Source organism: Macaca nemestrina, chromosome 1 (genome assembly GCF_043159975.1).
Source record: "Macaca nemestrina isolate mMacNem1 chromosome 1, mMacNem.hap1, whole genome shotgun sequence".
Taxonomy (NCBI): domain Eukaryota; kingdom Metazoa; phylum Chordata; class Mammalia; order Primates; family Cercopithecidae; genus Macaca; species Macaca nemestrina.
In genome coordinates, this window is record NC_092125.1 from 201,886,690 (window position 1) to 201,900,505 (window position 13,816).

The 13,816-nt window shown below is 50.2% G+C and overlaps 1 protein-coding gene across 5 annotated transcripts in view; it reads right to left on the reverse strand.

Annotated features, from left to right (window-relative positions):
* Positions 1–1,024: 1,024 nt before the first annotated feature.
* Positions 1,025–13,816, reverse strand: part of LOC105494625 (transmembrane protein 39B) — a 31,627-nt gene continuing 18,835 nt past the window's right edge. For 4 of the 5 annotated variants that reach the window (XM_011763210.2, XM_011763211.3, XM_024796851.2 and 1 more), the window contains 4 exons: positions 12,461–12,797; positions 10,568–10,755; positions 4,039–4,159; positions 1,025–1,460 (listed from right to left, as the gene is read on the reverse strand). In XM_011763210.2, the coding sequence (XP_011761512.1) occupies positions 1,218–1,460; positions 4,039–4,159; positions 10,568–10,755; positions 12,461–12,797 (889 nt within the window). In that variant the 3' untranslated portion in view covers positions 1,025–1,217. Of the gene's footprint in view, positions 1,461–4,038; positions 4,160–9,461; positions 9,565–10,567; positions 10,756–12,460; positions 12,798–13,816 lie in introns of those variants that run through there. The other variant, XR_011623671.1, reaches the window with a different exon arrangement.

Below are 13,816 nucleotides of genomic sequence, written 5' to 3' on the forward strand. Positions count from 1 at the left end.
GCCTTGGCCTCCCAAAGTGCTCGGATTACAGGTGTGAGCCATGGTGCCCGGCCTTATTTTTATTCTTTTTTAAGACGGAGTCTTGCTCTGTCACCCAGGCTGGAGTGCAATGGTGAGATATCAGTTCACTGCAACCTCTGCCTCCAGGTTCCAGCGATTCTCGTGCCTCAGCCTTCCAAGTAGCTGGGACTACAGACATGCACCACTACGCCTGGCTTTTTTTTTTTTTTTTTTTTTTGAGACTGAGTCTCACTCTGTCGCCCAGGCTGGAGTGCAGTGGCATGATCCTGACTCACTGCAAGCTCTGCCTCCCGGGTTCACACCATTCTCCTGCCTCAGCCTCCTGAGTAGCTGGGACTATAGGCGCCCACCACCGCGCCCGGCTAATCTTTTTGTATTTTTTAGCAGAGATGGGGTTTCACCGTGGTCTTGATCTCCTGATCTCATGATCCGCCTGCCTTGGCCTCCCAAAGTGCTAGGATTACAGGCGTGAGCCACTGCACCCAGCTGCGCCTGGCTAATTTTTGTATTTTTAGTAGAGACGTGGTTTTACCGTCTTGGCCAGGCTAGTCTCAGACTCCTGATTTCCAGTGATCCACCCACCTCAGCCTCCCGAAGTGCTGGGATTACAGGCTTGAGCCACTGTGCCAGGCCTTTCAGAGGTTTTATGTCCAGCTTTACCACTTCCTAGCTGTATGACTATGGGCAAGTCACTATAACTCCCTGAGCTCCAGTTCTTCATCCACTGGAGTGACAGTACTTTATTCCCAGGGTTGTCATAAAAGTTAAATTAAGGCAAGGCCTGAAATACACACAGAGCAGCATCTGGTACACAGTGAGCATTCAGTTCGCAGTGGCTATCACTGCTACCATGGCCTCCAGTGCCTCCTCATCTCCTCTCTCCTGAAGAAGGCAGTACCCACAGAGGCTTCAGAAGCCACATGTGGGGACTTTCTAAACCAGAATCTCACACCTCTGCAATACGTCTCACACACCCGAAGGGAAAGAACCACAGGACACAGGCTTGTTGGGAGTATAAAAATAGGACTTTTTTCCTTATCACATCAATTATCAAAGAAACAGTACGTAACAAAAATACAAAGCTCTGGTGGATTTTTTTGTCTTTTTCTTTCCCCCCTCCCGCTCCTACCCAACAGCCCCTTGCCAGGGAGCCCCTGGCTGAAGCCTGGACGCTGTCCTTGAGGTCACCCCAGAGCTCAGGAGAAACGGTGGTCCAGGTCTCTCTGGGGGCTAGCAGAGTATGAGTAGGCCTTGCCCAATACCAAGCGGTCCCGGAGCAGCTTGAAGAAGGCATAGTAGTTGCTGAAGAGGATGAGGGCCAGCGAGATGGTCTGGTGCCACTTTTCAGAGGACATTAGGGAGTACAGCTGGTAGACAATGACAGCACCCTCCAGCAGCAGGAGGATGTTAAGGATCCGCAGGGGTTTGCTGAAAAAGAACTGCAACCGGAAGGGGGTGGGCATGGCTAAAAGGTGTGCTCCAGAAACCTTCCTCCTGGATAGGGGTTCTGGGTGGGCCAGTGAAGGGGACAGGCTCTTGGGGCCCTATGCAGACATGGGTGGGGTGGAAGACTTTCTGGGGTTGGATGTGGACTTTGCCACCTCATCTGCCTCTGCTTGTGGTATTCCTCCTGATAGGACTGCTGCTTCCCACGTAAGTCATCTAAGATCCTGTTCAACTTCTACCTCCCCTAGGAAGTCTTTCTTGACAGGTTCTGCTTGCTCTCTCAAACTTTTTGTGGTCTAAAGTCAACACCTTTAAAAAAATTTTTTTTTTGACCAGACGCAGTGGCTCACAGCACTTTGGGAGGCCGAGGCAGGCGGATCACGAGGTCAGGAGATCAAGATCATCCTAACACGGTGAAACCCCGTCTCTATTAAAAATACAAAAAATTAGCTGGGCGTGGTGGCGGGTGCTTGTAGTACCAGCTACTCAGGAGGCTGAGGCAGGAGAATGGCGTAAACCCAGGAGGCGGAGCTTGCAGTGAGCTGATATAGAGCCACTGCACTCCAGCCTGGGCGACAGAGCAAGACTCCGTCTCAAAAAATAAAAAATAAAATCAATCAATTTATCTATCTATCTATCTATCTATCTATCTATCTATCTATCGATAGATTTTTTAAATTTTTTAAATTTTTTTTTAATTTTAATTTTTGAAATTTTTTTCTCCCTCATCCACTGACCCTCAATAATATCAACAGCTTTTAATGTCATCTCCTGGCTATTGTTGGGCCTGAACAAATTAGAATCCTATGACACAGGCATGGAAAGTTATTACAGACTCTATAGCCTGAATTACCTACTACTTCATAGGTAGCATCCCTAGCTAGGCTGGAAGCTGCCAAGGGACATGGCAACAGCTCACTCTCAAAAGCAAGGTAGAACGCAGGGACTAAAAAAAAATTTCTTATCAGTTCAAAAAAGTGCACAGTGGGCTGGGCGCGGTGGCTCAAGCCTGTAATCCCAGCACTTTGGGAGGCCGAGACGGGCGGATCACGAGGTCAGGAGATCGAGACCATCCTGGCTAACACGGTGAAACCCCGTCTCTATTAAAAAAAAAAATACAAAAAACTAGTCGGGCGAGGTGGCGGGCACCTGTAGTCCCAGCTACTCGGGAGGCTGAGGCAGGAGAATGGCGTGAACCCAGGAGGCGGAGCTTGCAGTGAGCTGAGATCTGGCCACTGCACTCCAGCCTGGGCCACAGAGCGAGACTCTGTCTCAAAAAAAAAAAAAAAAAGAAAAAAAAAAAAAAGTGCACAGTGTCTAGGGATTTTGATTCCACAGGGGCCAAGGTACCTAAATCTCAAGAGCTGATTACAGGACAGGAGAAGTGGCAGGAAATGGGAGGCCAAGAGACCAGGATGTCAGGCTCAGCTCTGCACTTAACAGGCTGCAATACTTTGGGCAAGTCCTTTTCCTCCCTGGGGCTTGGATTTCTCAACTGTGAAATGAACACATCAGCCTAGGTCAGTGATTTCTCACGCTGTGTCGTTTGAGCCCCAGGTTTCAAGGGGATCCTTTAGGAGTTACAGGAGGGGTGAGCAGGAAGTGAAGGGGGTTCTAACTCCTCCAAACAGAGCAGCGCCAGGAGGTCCCATATATTGGATTTTGGCCTCTGATTGTGTTTAAAAAAAAGGGGGGGGGGCGGATTTCATAGTGAAATTAAAAAAAAAAAAGAGATCACTATTTTAGATAATTTTGGGCAGTCCTTTCCATAGCTAAGTCATGAGTCATTACCATTACATCTCAAGTTTCGCAACAAGGCAGCCTTTAACAAGTTAAACTCTCTAAGCTGATTTCAGTATCTAAAAACAGAGATAACCCTAGCATATCTTTCACATACAAGGTTCAGGGGAAGGCTGACTAGGAAGGTGCATGGAGAGTGCTTAAGGACATGCCTGGCACACAGTAACAAATAAAGACAGTATTGTCTTTCACTGCCAAGAGCCCCTTCTTTTACTATCATCTTCTGTCCCTCTGTCCAATGTCCTGAAAGATCTACAACCAAATGAGCTGCAGTTATTTACTTATTTTATTTTATTTTTCTGAGAATGAGTCTTGCTCTGTTGCCTGGGCTGGAGTGCAGTGGCGTGATCTCGGCTCACTACAACCTCTGTCTCCCGAGTTCAAGTGATTCTCCCTCCTCAGCCTCCTGAGTAGCTGGGATTACGGGCGCCCGCCACCATGCCTGGCTAATTTTTGTATTTTTAGTGGAGACGAGGTTTCATCATGTTGACCAGGCTGGTCTGGTCTTGAACTCCTGACCTCAGGTGATCCATCCACCTTGGTCTCAAAGTGCTGGGATTACAGGCGTAAGTCACCATGCCCAGCGGAGCTGCAGTTATTAAGTGACAATTTGTATGGCTATCCTTGTGCTACATGTGTGCACTGTCTTCCTTTGGATTGGGGAAATACTGAAAATAGCTTTCTCTTGCAATGACATCACATTCCTGCCCTGCAGATCCTCCCACCCTCTCCCTCAGGCCCCAACCCTCCTTCCCCGGGGAGGAGACTCACGTGGAAGCGGAAGTGGGAGACATCAGAGGGGATAGCCACGTTGTAGTGGCCTACGGCTTTGTAGACGTTCTTGCTGTGCTTCACCAGCACGCCCTGCGGCCACATGCATTCTTCAGTCCACCTGGAGGCACAGCCCAACAGTGCCCCTTATCCCCAGCTCACCCATAAAAGGGGTACGAGAAGAATGGGCAGGAGGGAATCACCTCTACTCCCATTTCTATCACTTAGACACACTGACTTTCCTTTTCTGGGTTTCAGTTGCCTCCCCTGTAAAATGGGGTAAGAATCATGCGGAATTCACTGTACTGTGAGTTACAAGGTCTAGGGCTGACACTAATTACTCAGAGATTGTTGAGAAAATCCTTTTTCCTCTCTTGGTTCCTTTGCTTCATCTGGTCTCACCTCTTGCCTCCAAATGGTCCACCACACAGTTGTGTGAGTGGTCTTTGTAAAATACTAAGCTGAGGCTGGGCGCGGTGGCTCAAGCCTGTAATCCCAGCACTTTGGGAGGCCGAGACGGGCGGATCACGAGGTCAGGAGATCGAGACCATCCTGGCTAACACGGTGAAACCCCGTCTCTACTAAAAAAAAAATACAAAAAACTAGCCGGGCAAGGTGGTGGGCGCCTGTAATCCCAGCTACTCTGGAGGCTGAGGCAGGAGAATGGCGTGAACCCGGGAGGCGGAGCTTGCAGTGAGCTGAGATCCGGCCACTGCACTCCAGCCTGGGCGACAGAGCAAGACTCCGTCTCAAAAAAAAAAAAAAAAAATACTAAGCTGAGCCTAAGCACACTCTGCTTAAAACCCTTTGTGGGCTTTTTTTAAATTTTATTTTATTTTATTTTTTTTAATTCTTTTTTTTGAGACGGAGTCTCGCTCTGTCACCCAGGCTGGAGTGCAGTGGCCGGATCTCGGCTCACAGCAAGCTCCGCCTCCCGGGTTCACGCCATTCTCCTGCCTTAGCCTCCCGAGTAGCTGGGACTACAGGCGCCTGCCACCTCGCCCGGCTAGTTTTTTTTTTTTTGTATTTTTTAGTAGAGACGGGGTTTCACTGTGTTAGCCAGGATGGTCTCGATCTCCTGACCTCGTGATCCGCCCATCTCGGCCTCCCAAAGTGCTGGGATTACAGGCTTGAGCCACCGCGCCCGGCCCCTTTTTTTTATTTTTGAGAAGGAGTTTCGATCTCGTCATCCAGGCTGGAGTGCAGTGGCACAATCTTGGCTTACTGCAACCTCCGCCTCCCAGGTTCAAGCAATTCTCCTGCCTCAGCCTCAAGAGTGGCTGGGATTACAGGCACCTGCCACCACACCTGGCTAATTTTTGTATTTTTAGTAGAGACAAGGTTTCGCCACATTGGCCAGGCTGGTCTCGAACTCCTGACCTCAGGTGATCTGTCTGCCTCTGTCTCTCAAAGTGCTGGGATTGCAGGCACCAGCCGCAGCTCCTGGCCCTGCTTAAAACCTTTTGAAGGCTTCCTAGTGCCCGTGGAGTCAAGGCCCCAAGGATTTGGCATGGCCTCTGAGGTCTTGTGTGGCTTCCCACAACCCTCATCACACAGCTTATGCTGTTTCTCGTTCCTCCAGTACTCTGTACTGCTTCATGTCTCTCCCTAAGCTGCTCCCTCCAATTGGACTGCCCTTCCCAAAGCCTAATCCTTCTGGTAAGCTCTTCATCATCTTTCAAAACCCAGGTTCCTCCACAAAGCCTTTCTCAAACTCCCCAGAGTTTGGCATCCTTTTTTTTTTTTTTTTAATTATACTTTAAGTTCTAGGGTACATGTGCACAACATGCAGGTTTGTTACATATGTATACATGTGCCGTGTTGGTGAGCTGCACCCATTAACTCGTCATTTACATTAGGTATTTCTCTTAATGTTATCCCTCCGCCTTCCCCTGACCCCATGACAGGTCCTGGTGTGTGACGTTCCCCATCCTGTGTCCAAGTGTTCTCACTGTTCAATTCCCACCTATGAGTTTTTTTTAAGACAGAGTCTCACTCTGCCGCCCAGGCTGGAGTGCAGTGGCGCTCAGCTCACTGCAACCTCCACGTCCCAGGTTCAAGCGATTCTCCTGCCTTAGAACTATAGGCACCTGTCACCACACCCGGCTAATTTTTCTGTATTTTTTGTAGAGACGGGGTTTCGTCATGTTGCCCAGGCTGGTCTCAAACTGCTGACCTCAGGTGATCCGCCCGCCTCAGCCTCCCAAAGTGCTAGGATTACAGGCATAAGCCACTGTGCCTGGCCCATCTGGCATCCTTTAACTGTTCCAGCATCTCCTGCTACTAGTCCACATTTCCCAATACTGGTCATTTATTTCCCTATCTGTATACCTCACTAGGCTGAGAGCCCTTGAGCAGGACGATCTAATCCACCCGTGTCCTCAGAGCATGCCGTAAGGCCTGGCACAGAGAGGCCCTAGTGAGCATATGAATGAGATGGTGGGACCAGTGAGCTTTCTTTTTTTTTTTTTTTTTTGAGACGGAGTCTCGCGCTGTGTCACCCAGGCTGGAGTGCAGTGGCGCGATCTCGGCTCACTGCAAGCTCTGCCTCCCAGGTTCACGCCATTCTTCTGCCTCAGCCTCCGAGTAGCTGGGACTACAGGCGCCCGCCACCACGCCCGGCTATTTTTTTGTATTTTTTAGTAGAGACGGGGTTTCACCATGTTAGCCAGGATGGTCTCGATCTCCTGACCTTGTGATCCACCCGCCTCGGCCTCCCAAAGTGCTGGGATTACAGGCTTGAGCCACCGCGCCCGGCTGGGAGTGAGCTTTCTTATAATGTCCTGTGAGAGCTCCCAGGAATCCCAAGGGCCTGGACCAGAGGACTGAAGTCATAGCCTGTAAGCAGCCCCCTTCTCAACCCAATGCTCTTGCCTTGTTGATTCACTCATTTAAAAAAATAGTTGGCCAGGCACAGTGAGATTATGCCTGTAATCCCAGCACTTTGGGAGGCCAAGAGTGGGCAGATCACCTGAGGGCAGGAGTTCGAGACCAGCCTGGCCAACATGGTGAAACCCCATCTCTACTAAAAATACAAAAAAAATTAGCGGGGCATGGTGACACAGGCCTGTAATCCCAGCTATTCGGGAAGCTGAGGCAGGAGAATCGCCTGAACCCAGAAGGTGAAGGTTGCAGTGAGCCAAGATCGTGCCACTGCACTCCAGCCTGGGCAACAAGAGCGAAACTGTCTCAAAAAACAAAAAAGAAAAGTTATTGTGTGACTCACAACATGAATGAACCTCACAGAATATGCTGAATAAAAGAAGTTGGGGCCAGGTGCAGTGGCTCACGCCTATAATCCCAGCTTCACTTTGGGAGGCCAAGGCAGGCAGATCACAAGGTCAGGAGTTTGTGACCAACCTGGCCAGCATGGTGAAATGCCGTCTCTACTTAAAACACACAAAAATCGGGCCGGGCGTAGTGGCTTAAGCCGGTAATCCCAGCACTTTGAGAGGCCGAGATGGGCGGATCACGAGGTCAGGAGATCGAGACCACCCTGGCTAACACAGTGAAGCCCCGTCTCTACTAAAAAATACAAAAAACTAGCTGGGCGAGGTGGCGGGCGTCTGTAGTCCCAGCTACTCAGGAGGCTGAGGCAGGAGAATGGCATGAACCCGGGAGGCGGAGCTTGCAGTGAGCTGAGATCCGGCCACTGCACTCCAACCTCGGTGACAGAGCGAGACTCCGTCTCAAAAAAAAAAAAAAAAAAAAAAAACACAAAAAATCAGTTGGGCATGGTGGCACATGCCTGTAATCCCAGCTACTTGGGAGGCTGAGGCAGGAGAATTGCTTGAACCTGGGAGGCGGAAATTGCAGTGAGCCAAGATGGTGCCACTGCACTCCAACCTGGGCGACAGAGTGACACTCCGTCACCAAAAAAAAGAAGTTGGACACAATGATTTCATTTAAGTTCTACGATAGGCAAAACTAACCTGTGGTGAAAGAAAATAGAAAGGTAGTTGTCTTGGGGGAAAGATCACTAGGAAGGGCCATGAGGACATTTTCTGAAGGGCTGGAAATGTTCTGTATCTTGATGAGGGGTGGGTTACATAAGCGTATATACCTTTATCAAAACTCAAAGAATTGCACACTTTTTAAGATTTGTAGGCCATGTGCAGTGGCTCATGCCTGTGATCCCAGCATTCTGGGAGGTCGAGGTGGGTGGATCACTCGAGCCCAGGAGCTCTAGACCAGCCTGGGCAACATGGCAAAACATCAAACAAAAACATACAAAAATTAGCTGGACGTGGTGGCATGCGCCTGTAATCCCAGCAACTTGGGAGCTGAAGTGGGAGGATCACCTGAGCCCAGGAGGTTGTGGCTGCAATAAGCTGTGATTGCACCACTGCACTCCAGCTTGGGAGACAGAGTAAGACCTTGTCTCAAAAAAAAGGATTGCACATTTCACTGTACAGAAATTTTACCTTAAAAAGAAAGGCCTAGGCCAAACGCAGTGGCTCACGCCTGTAACCCCAGCACTTTGGGAACTCTGGGAGGCCAGGATGAGTGGATCACCTGAGGTCAGGAGTTTGAGACCAGCCTGGCTAACATGGCAAAACCCCGTCTCTACTAAAAATGTAAAAATTAGCCAGGTGTGGAGGTGCATACCTGTAGTCCCAGCTACTCGGGAGGCCGAGGCAGGAGAATCGCTTGAATCCAGAAGGTGGAGATTGCAATGAGCCAAGATTGTGCCACTGCACTCCAGCCTGGGCAACAGAGCATGACTCCATCTCAAAAAAAAAAAGGCCTGAGGAGGCAAATGAGTGCTAGACAGGCAAGGGCCCTGAGCTTCATGAACTTTCAGTCCTGCAATGACAGGCAAGTAACTAAGCAAACACTGTAGAAAACATTAAATGCAATGATCATGGTATTATGGGCCACTGAAAGGAGGGGCCCCTTATAGGAAAGGGGCACTGAACCCATCTGGATGGTCAGGAAAGTGTTCCTGGAGAAAGCAAGTGCTAAAAGATGAACAGGAGTTAACGAGGATAGAAAGAATGGAAAGACCATCCCAAGCAAAAGACACATCACTTGCAAAAGCCTGGATGCACAAGTGCATAAAGCATATGAGGACCTGAGAAGATTTGCTTTGCTTTACTGAAGAGCAGAGGATGGGTTGGGGCATGGTAAAAGATGAGGCAGAAACGTCTGGCAGGACCCAGCTGGGAAGCCATGCGAAGGACCATGGTGAGCCACGGACAGGTATATCCTCATGTTCAGCTATGTTCTATCTTCCTATTCCTCCCGCCCCTCAGAGCCCAAGGCTGAGCCAAGCCTCCTTTTGGCCCAATCAGCAATGCCCAGTCACTTTTCTGGACCTCCAGGTCAGAGCCTGAAAGGGACCCTGACTGACATGCATGGCCAACACCAGGAGGCTTAGCTTCTGTGGCCTTGCTTCCATCTCTGCTCCTTGGTGGGCCTACCTCTGCAAACCTGTCCTAGGGGCCTCCTCTCTGCCAAGCCTTGTCCTGGGCCCAAGACTCAGATGTGCTTCAGAGGTGATCCTGGCCTTGAGGAGCTTCCAGTCTAATGGGGGAATACAGGCAGGAAAATTAGTATGACCTGGGGTGAAAAGTAAGTTGAAAAAGGGTCCCTGAGCAGTGTGATTTCTGCCTCTGCTCTGGGTGCAGTGCCTTCTTACAGCTAGGTCTCTTTTGCCTACCTCATCCTTCCCTGGCCAGGGTTCAGCATCAACTAGCACAGCACCACATCCTGGCACCAGGCTGATGATTCTAAAGCACACCTTGGGATGGGTCCCTCCACTGCTAAAAATCCTCTATCCCCTGCTAGGCCTAAGTCAAAGTCCAAGCTATTTTGCCTGGCCATCCACAGGCCTGGTATGGATTGGGTGGAAGTAAACGTCTGCTGAAAGAGTAGGTGACGGCCGGGCGCGGTGGCTCAAGCCTGTAATCCCAGCACTTTGGGAGGCCGAGACGGGCGGATCACGAGGTCAGGAGATCGAGACCATCCTGGCTAACACGGTGAAACCCCGTCTCTACTAAAAAATACAAAAAACTAGCCGGGCGCGGTGGCGGGCGCCTGTAGTCCCAACTACTCGGGAGGCTGAGGCAGGAGAATGGCGTGAACCCGGGAGGCGGAGCTTGCAGTGAGCTGAGATCCGGCCACTGCACTCCAGCCTGGGCGGCAGAGCGAGACTCCGTCTCAAAAAAAAAAAAAAAAAAAAAAAGAGTAGGTGACAAAATGACCCCGTGGATGAGTGAGCAGGTAAGAGAAGAGTGAAGCATGAGCAAGTAAGGCAATGAGTGAATAAACAGTCAGCAAAGAGAAAGTCAACAAGTCCAAGAATTACCATCGGTCCCCTCCCATCTTCAGTATACTGCAAGTTACCCAAAGACAGGGAACATGTGTGTCAGGCCCCACCATACCCCACCCTGGACGCTTGGCCTAATATACAAGATACGCTCAATAACTATTTGCTAACTGAATACGTTAATCAGCAGGTGGACAAGTGACTCCAGATGCTGACCAGAAGGGCTGGGATTGGGCCAAGCAGGGTAGGGTGACTCACGGGTGCTGCAGCACGTTGGAGCACAGTGCTGGGTCCACCTTCTGCCAACAGCCCAGATGGGCGGCAGCCTTGTGCAGCAGGTCACAGTAGCTGGCAGGCAGCAGGTGCTGCATGAGGATCACAGAGGTGCTGATGGACACCAGCAGGAAGAGTTCACAGGACCAGCGCTTGTCATAGTAATGTGTGTTCTGGGGGTAGCAGAAGGTGGGTGAGGCCTGGGATCCCCATAATGGCCTCATTCCCTTTCCCTCCCTGATTCTACCTGACTGAGAGGTTAGGACAGTCCTGGGGAGACCTCAGAATAGCCCGAAACCAAGAATCAAACACCCAACAAAGAAGGCTTAGGCCCTGTGCCCACTAGTTGGTTTTCTACAAGGAAATTTGCTCCTACTGCCCACCACTCTGAGCCAGAGAACAGGCTCTGGGGTCCAAGAGATCTGAATTCAAATCTTGGCTCTTTCGCTTATTTACTATGTGACATTGGGCAACTCATTTACCTTCTCTGTGCTTTAGTTTCCTCATTTGTCAAATGAGGATAGAGCAACTACTAGGCCCAGTGCAGTGGCTCACATCTATAATCCCAGCACTTTGGGAGGCCTGAGGTGGGTGGATCACCTGAGGTCAGGAGTTCAAGACCAGCCTGGCCAACATGGTGAAACCCCGTCTCTACTAAAAATACAGAAATTAGTTGGGTGTGGTGGTACATGCCTATAATCCCAGCTACTTGGGAGGCTGAGGCAGGAGAATTGCTTGAACCTGGGAAGTGGAGGGTGCAGTGAGCCAAGATCACACCACTGCACTCCAGCCTGGGCGACAGAGCGAGACTCCGTCTAAAAAAAAAAAAAGACATTAAGTTCTCTCAAGCCCACTGCAGTTTGCAGCTAAGGAGGTACCTTCCCAGGAGACCATATAAGCAATAAAAGACAGCACAGGCTTTTGGGGTCACTCAAATCTGGATGAACACTGGCTTCCTTACTAAATGATAAAGCCAGACATTGTGACATGTCTGTGTCACAACAATTGCTGAAATACAAACTCACTAGTCTTTGTAATCAAGTATTATGAATAACAATGCCATGTCTCCCTCATTGGCTGGGTGACATTGGACAGGTCACTTCCCTTCAGTGAATCTAGTTATCTGCAATCTAAAATGGACACAGGCTGGGGTATGGTGGCTCATGCCTGTAATCCCAACACTTTGGGAGGCCAAGGTGGGTGGATCACTTGGGACCAGGAGTTTGAGACCAGACTGGCCAAAATGGTGAAACCCCATCTCTACTAAAAATACAAAAATTAGTTGGGCATGGTGGCACATGTCTATAATCCCAGCTACTTGGGAGGCTGATGCAGGAGAAATGCTTGAACCCGGGAGGCGGAGGTTGCAGTTAGCCGAGATCGTGCCACTGTACTCACCTGACTGACAGAAGGAGACTCTGTCTCAAAAAAATAAAATAAAGTAAAAAATAAGAAAAGTAAAATAAAATGGACACAGGCCGGATGTAGTGGCTCATGCCTGTAATCCCAACACGTTGGGAAGCTGAGGCAGGAGGACCACTTAAGACCAGGAATTCTGAGATCAGCTTGGGCAGCATAGTGAGACTCCATCTCTATAAAAAATTTAAAAATTAGCTGGGCGTGGTGGCTTATGCCTGTAGTCCCAGCTACTCAAGAGGCTGAGACAGGAGGATCACTTGAGACCAGGAGGTTGAGGCTTCAGTGACCCATGGTTGTGCCACTGCACTCCAGGCAGTAGTCGCTCCAGTCCTCCAGAGGAGAACAGATGGGAAATCACATCAAAAACAGCAGAGTTAGGCCAGCAGGAGAAATCACATAGGCAGGCAGCAGGGAAAGGTCCCAGCTAGGCCCTTTCCCTCCCTGGTTTGAGCTACGCACCTTCACGAACCAGACAGGCACAAAGGCCACATAGTAGGCACTCAGCATGGAGCTGACGAGCACTTCCTTCATGCGCCAGTTGAAGTCCATCTTGAGGAACTCCACCTCACTGCGGATGAGGCTGGGCGACAGGCAGCAGGCATGGGTGGGCATGGCGTCTGGGCCATACAGCTGTCTCGTGTGCTGCTTCCATGTCTCCCGCAGTGTCAGGAGGTAGTCCCGGCTCTTCGCCAGGCCGCTGACCGCCTCCCGGGGCCCCATGGAGGCCATGTGGTTGAAGAGGCTTGTCTTGCGGAGGTCGCAATTCAGCTGCAGGAACGGAATGTACATCCCAAACCTGCTGGGGAAGACAGTGGTGAGGGAAGGCCTGTCCATGGGCCAGGATCCGAATTCCCAGCCACTGAGGGGATCTTCTTTCCTCCATGGGCCTCAGCTCTCCTGGCTGCCTAGAGGGGAGAATTTACCAGACCTTCCATCCATCCACCCTCCCATCCAAGGACCAGTCATTTAGCACACGTATTACCACTTGGTACGTGCCAAGCACTGGGGGTACAGCAGAAATGCTGACACTGGGGATACAGTAGGAAGCAAGAAGAAAGTCCCTGCACTCGCAGCCTAGGGATGACTCACAACAGCAACAGCCCACATTCGCTGGGCACAGCCTATGTTCCAGGCACTGTACCGAATGCTTTCAGGCAAACTCTTTTCTCATAATACTATGCATTAGGTACTATTACTTTGTCCCCTTTTCAGCTGAGGAAGTTGTGGCTCGGAAAGGGGAAGTAAATTCCCAAAGCTTACACAATTAGTAAGGAAGTGATAGGGCAGGTGGGGGTGGGGCTCAAAATCAGAACTGTTTGGTACCAAAGATCAAGGCACGTACTCAACAAATCACTATGAGTGATTAGTTAAAAGTGTACAAAGAGGACAAACACAGTAGCTCACGTCTATAATCCCAGCACTTTGGGAGGCCGAGGTGGGAAGATCACATGAGCCCAGGAGTTCAAGACCAGCCTGGACAACATAGTGAGACCCCATCTCTACAAAACAAATTTAAAAATTAGGCAGGTGGCCGGGCATGGTGGTTCACACCTGTAATCCCAGAACTTTGGGAGGTCGAGGCAGGCAGATCACAAAGTCAGGAGATTGAGACCCTCCTGGCTAACACGGTGAAACCCTGTCTGTACTAAAAATACAAAAAATTAGCTGGGCGTTGTGGTGAGCGCCTGTAGTCTCAGCTACTCGGGAGGCTGAGGAAGGAGAATGGCATGAACCCGGGAGGTGGAGGTTGCAGTTAGCCGAGATCGCACCACGGTACTCTAGCCTGGGTGACAGAGCGAGACTCTGTCTCAAAAA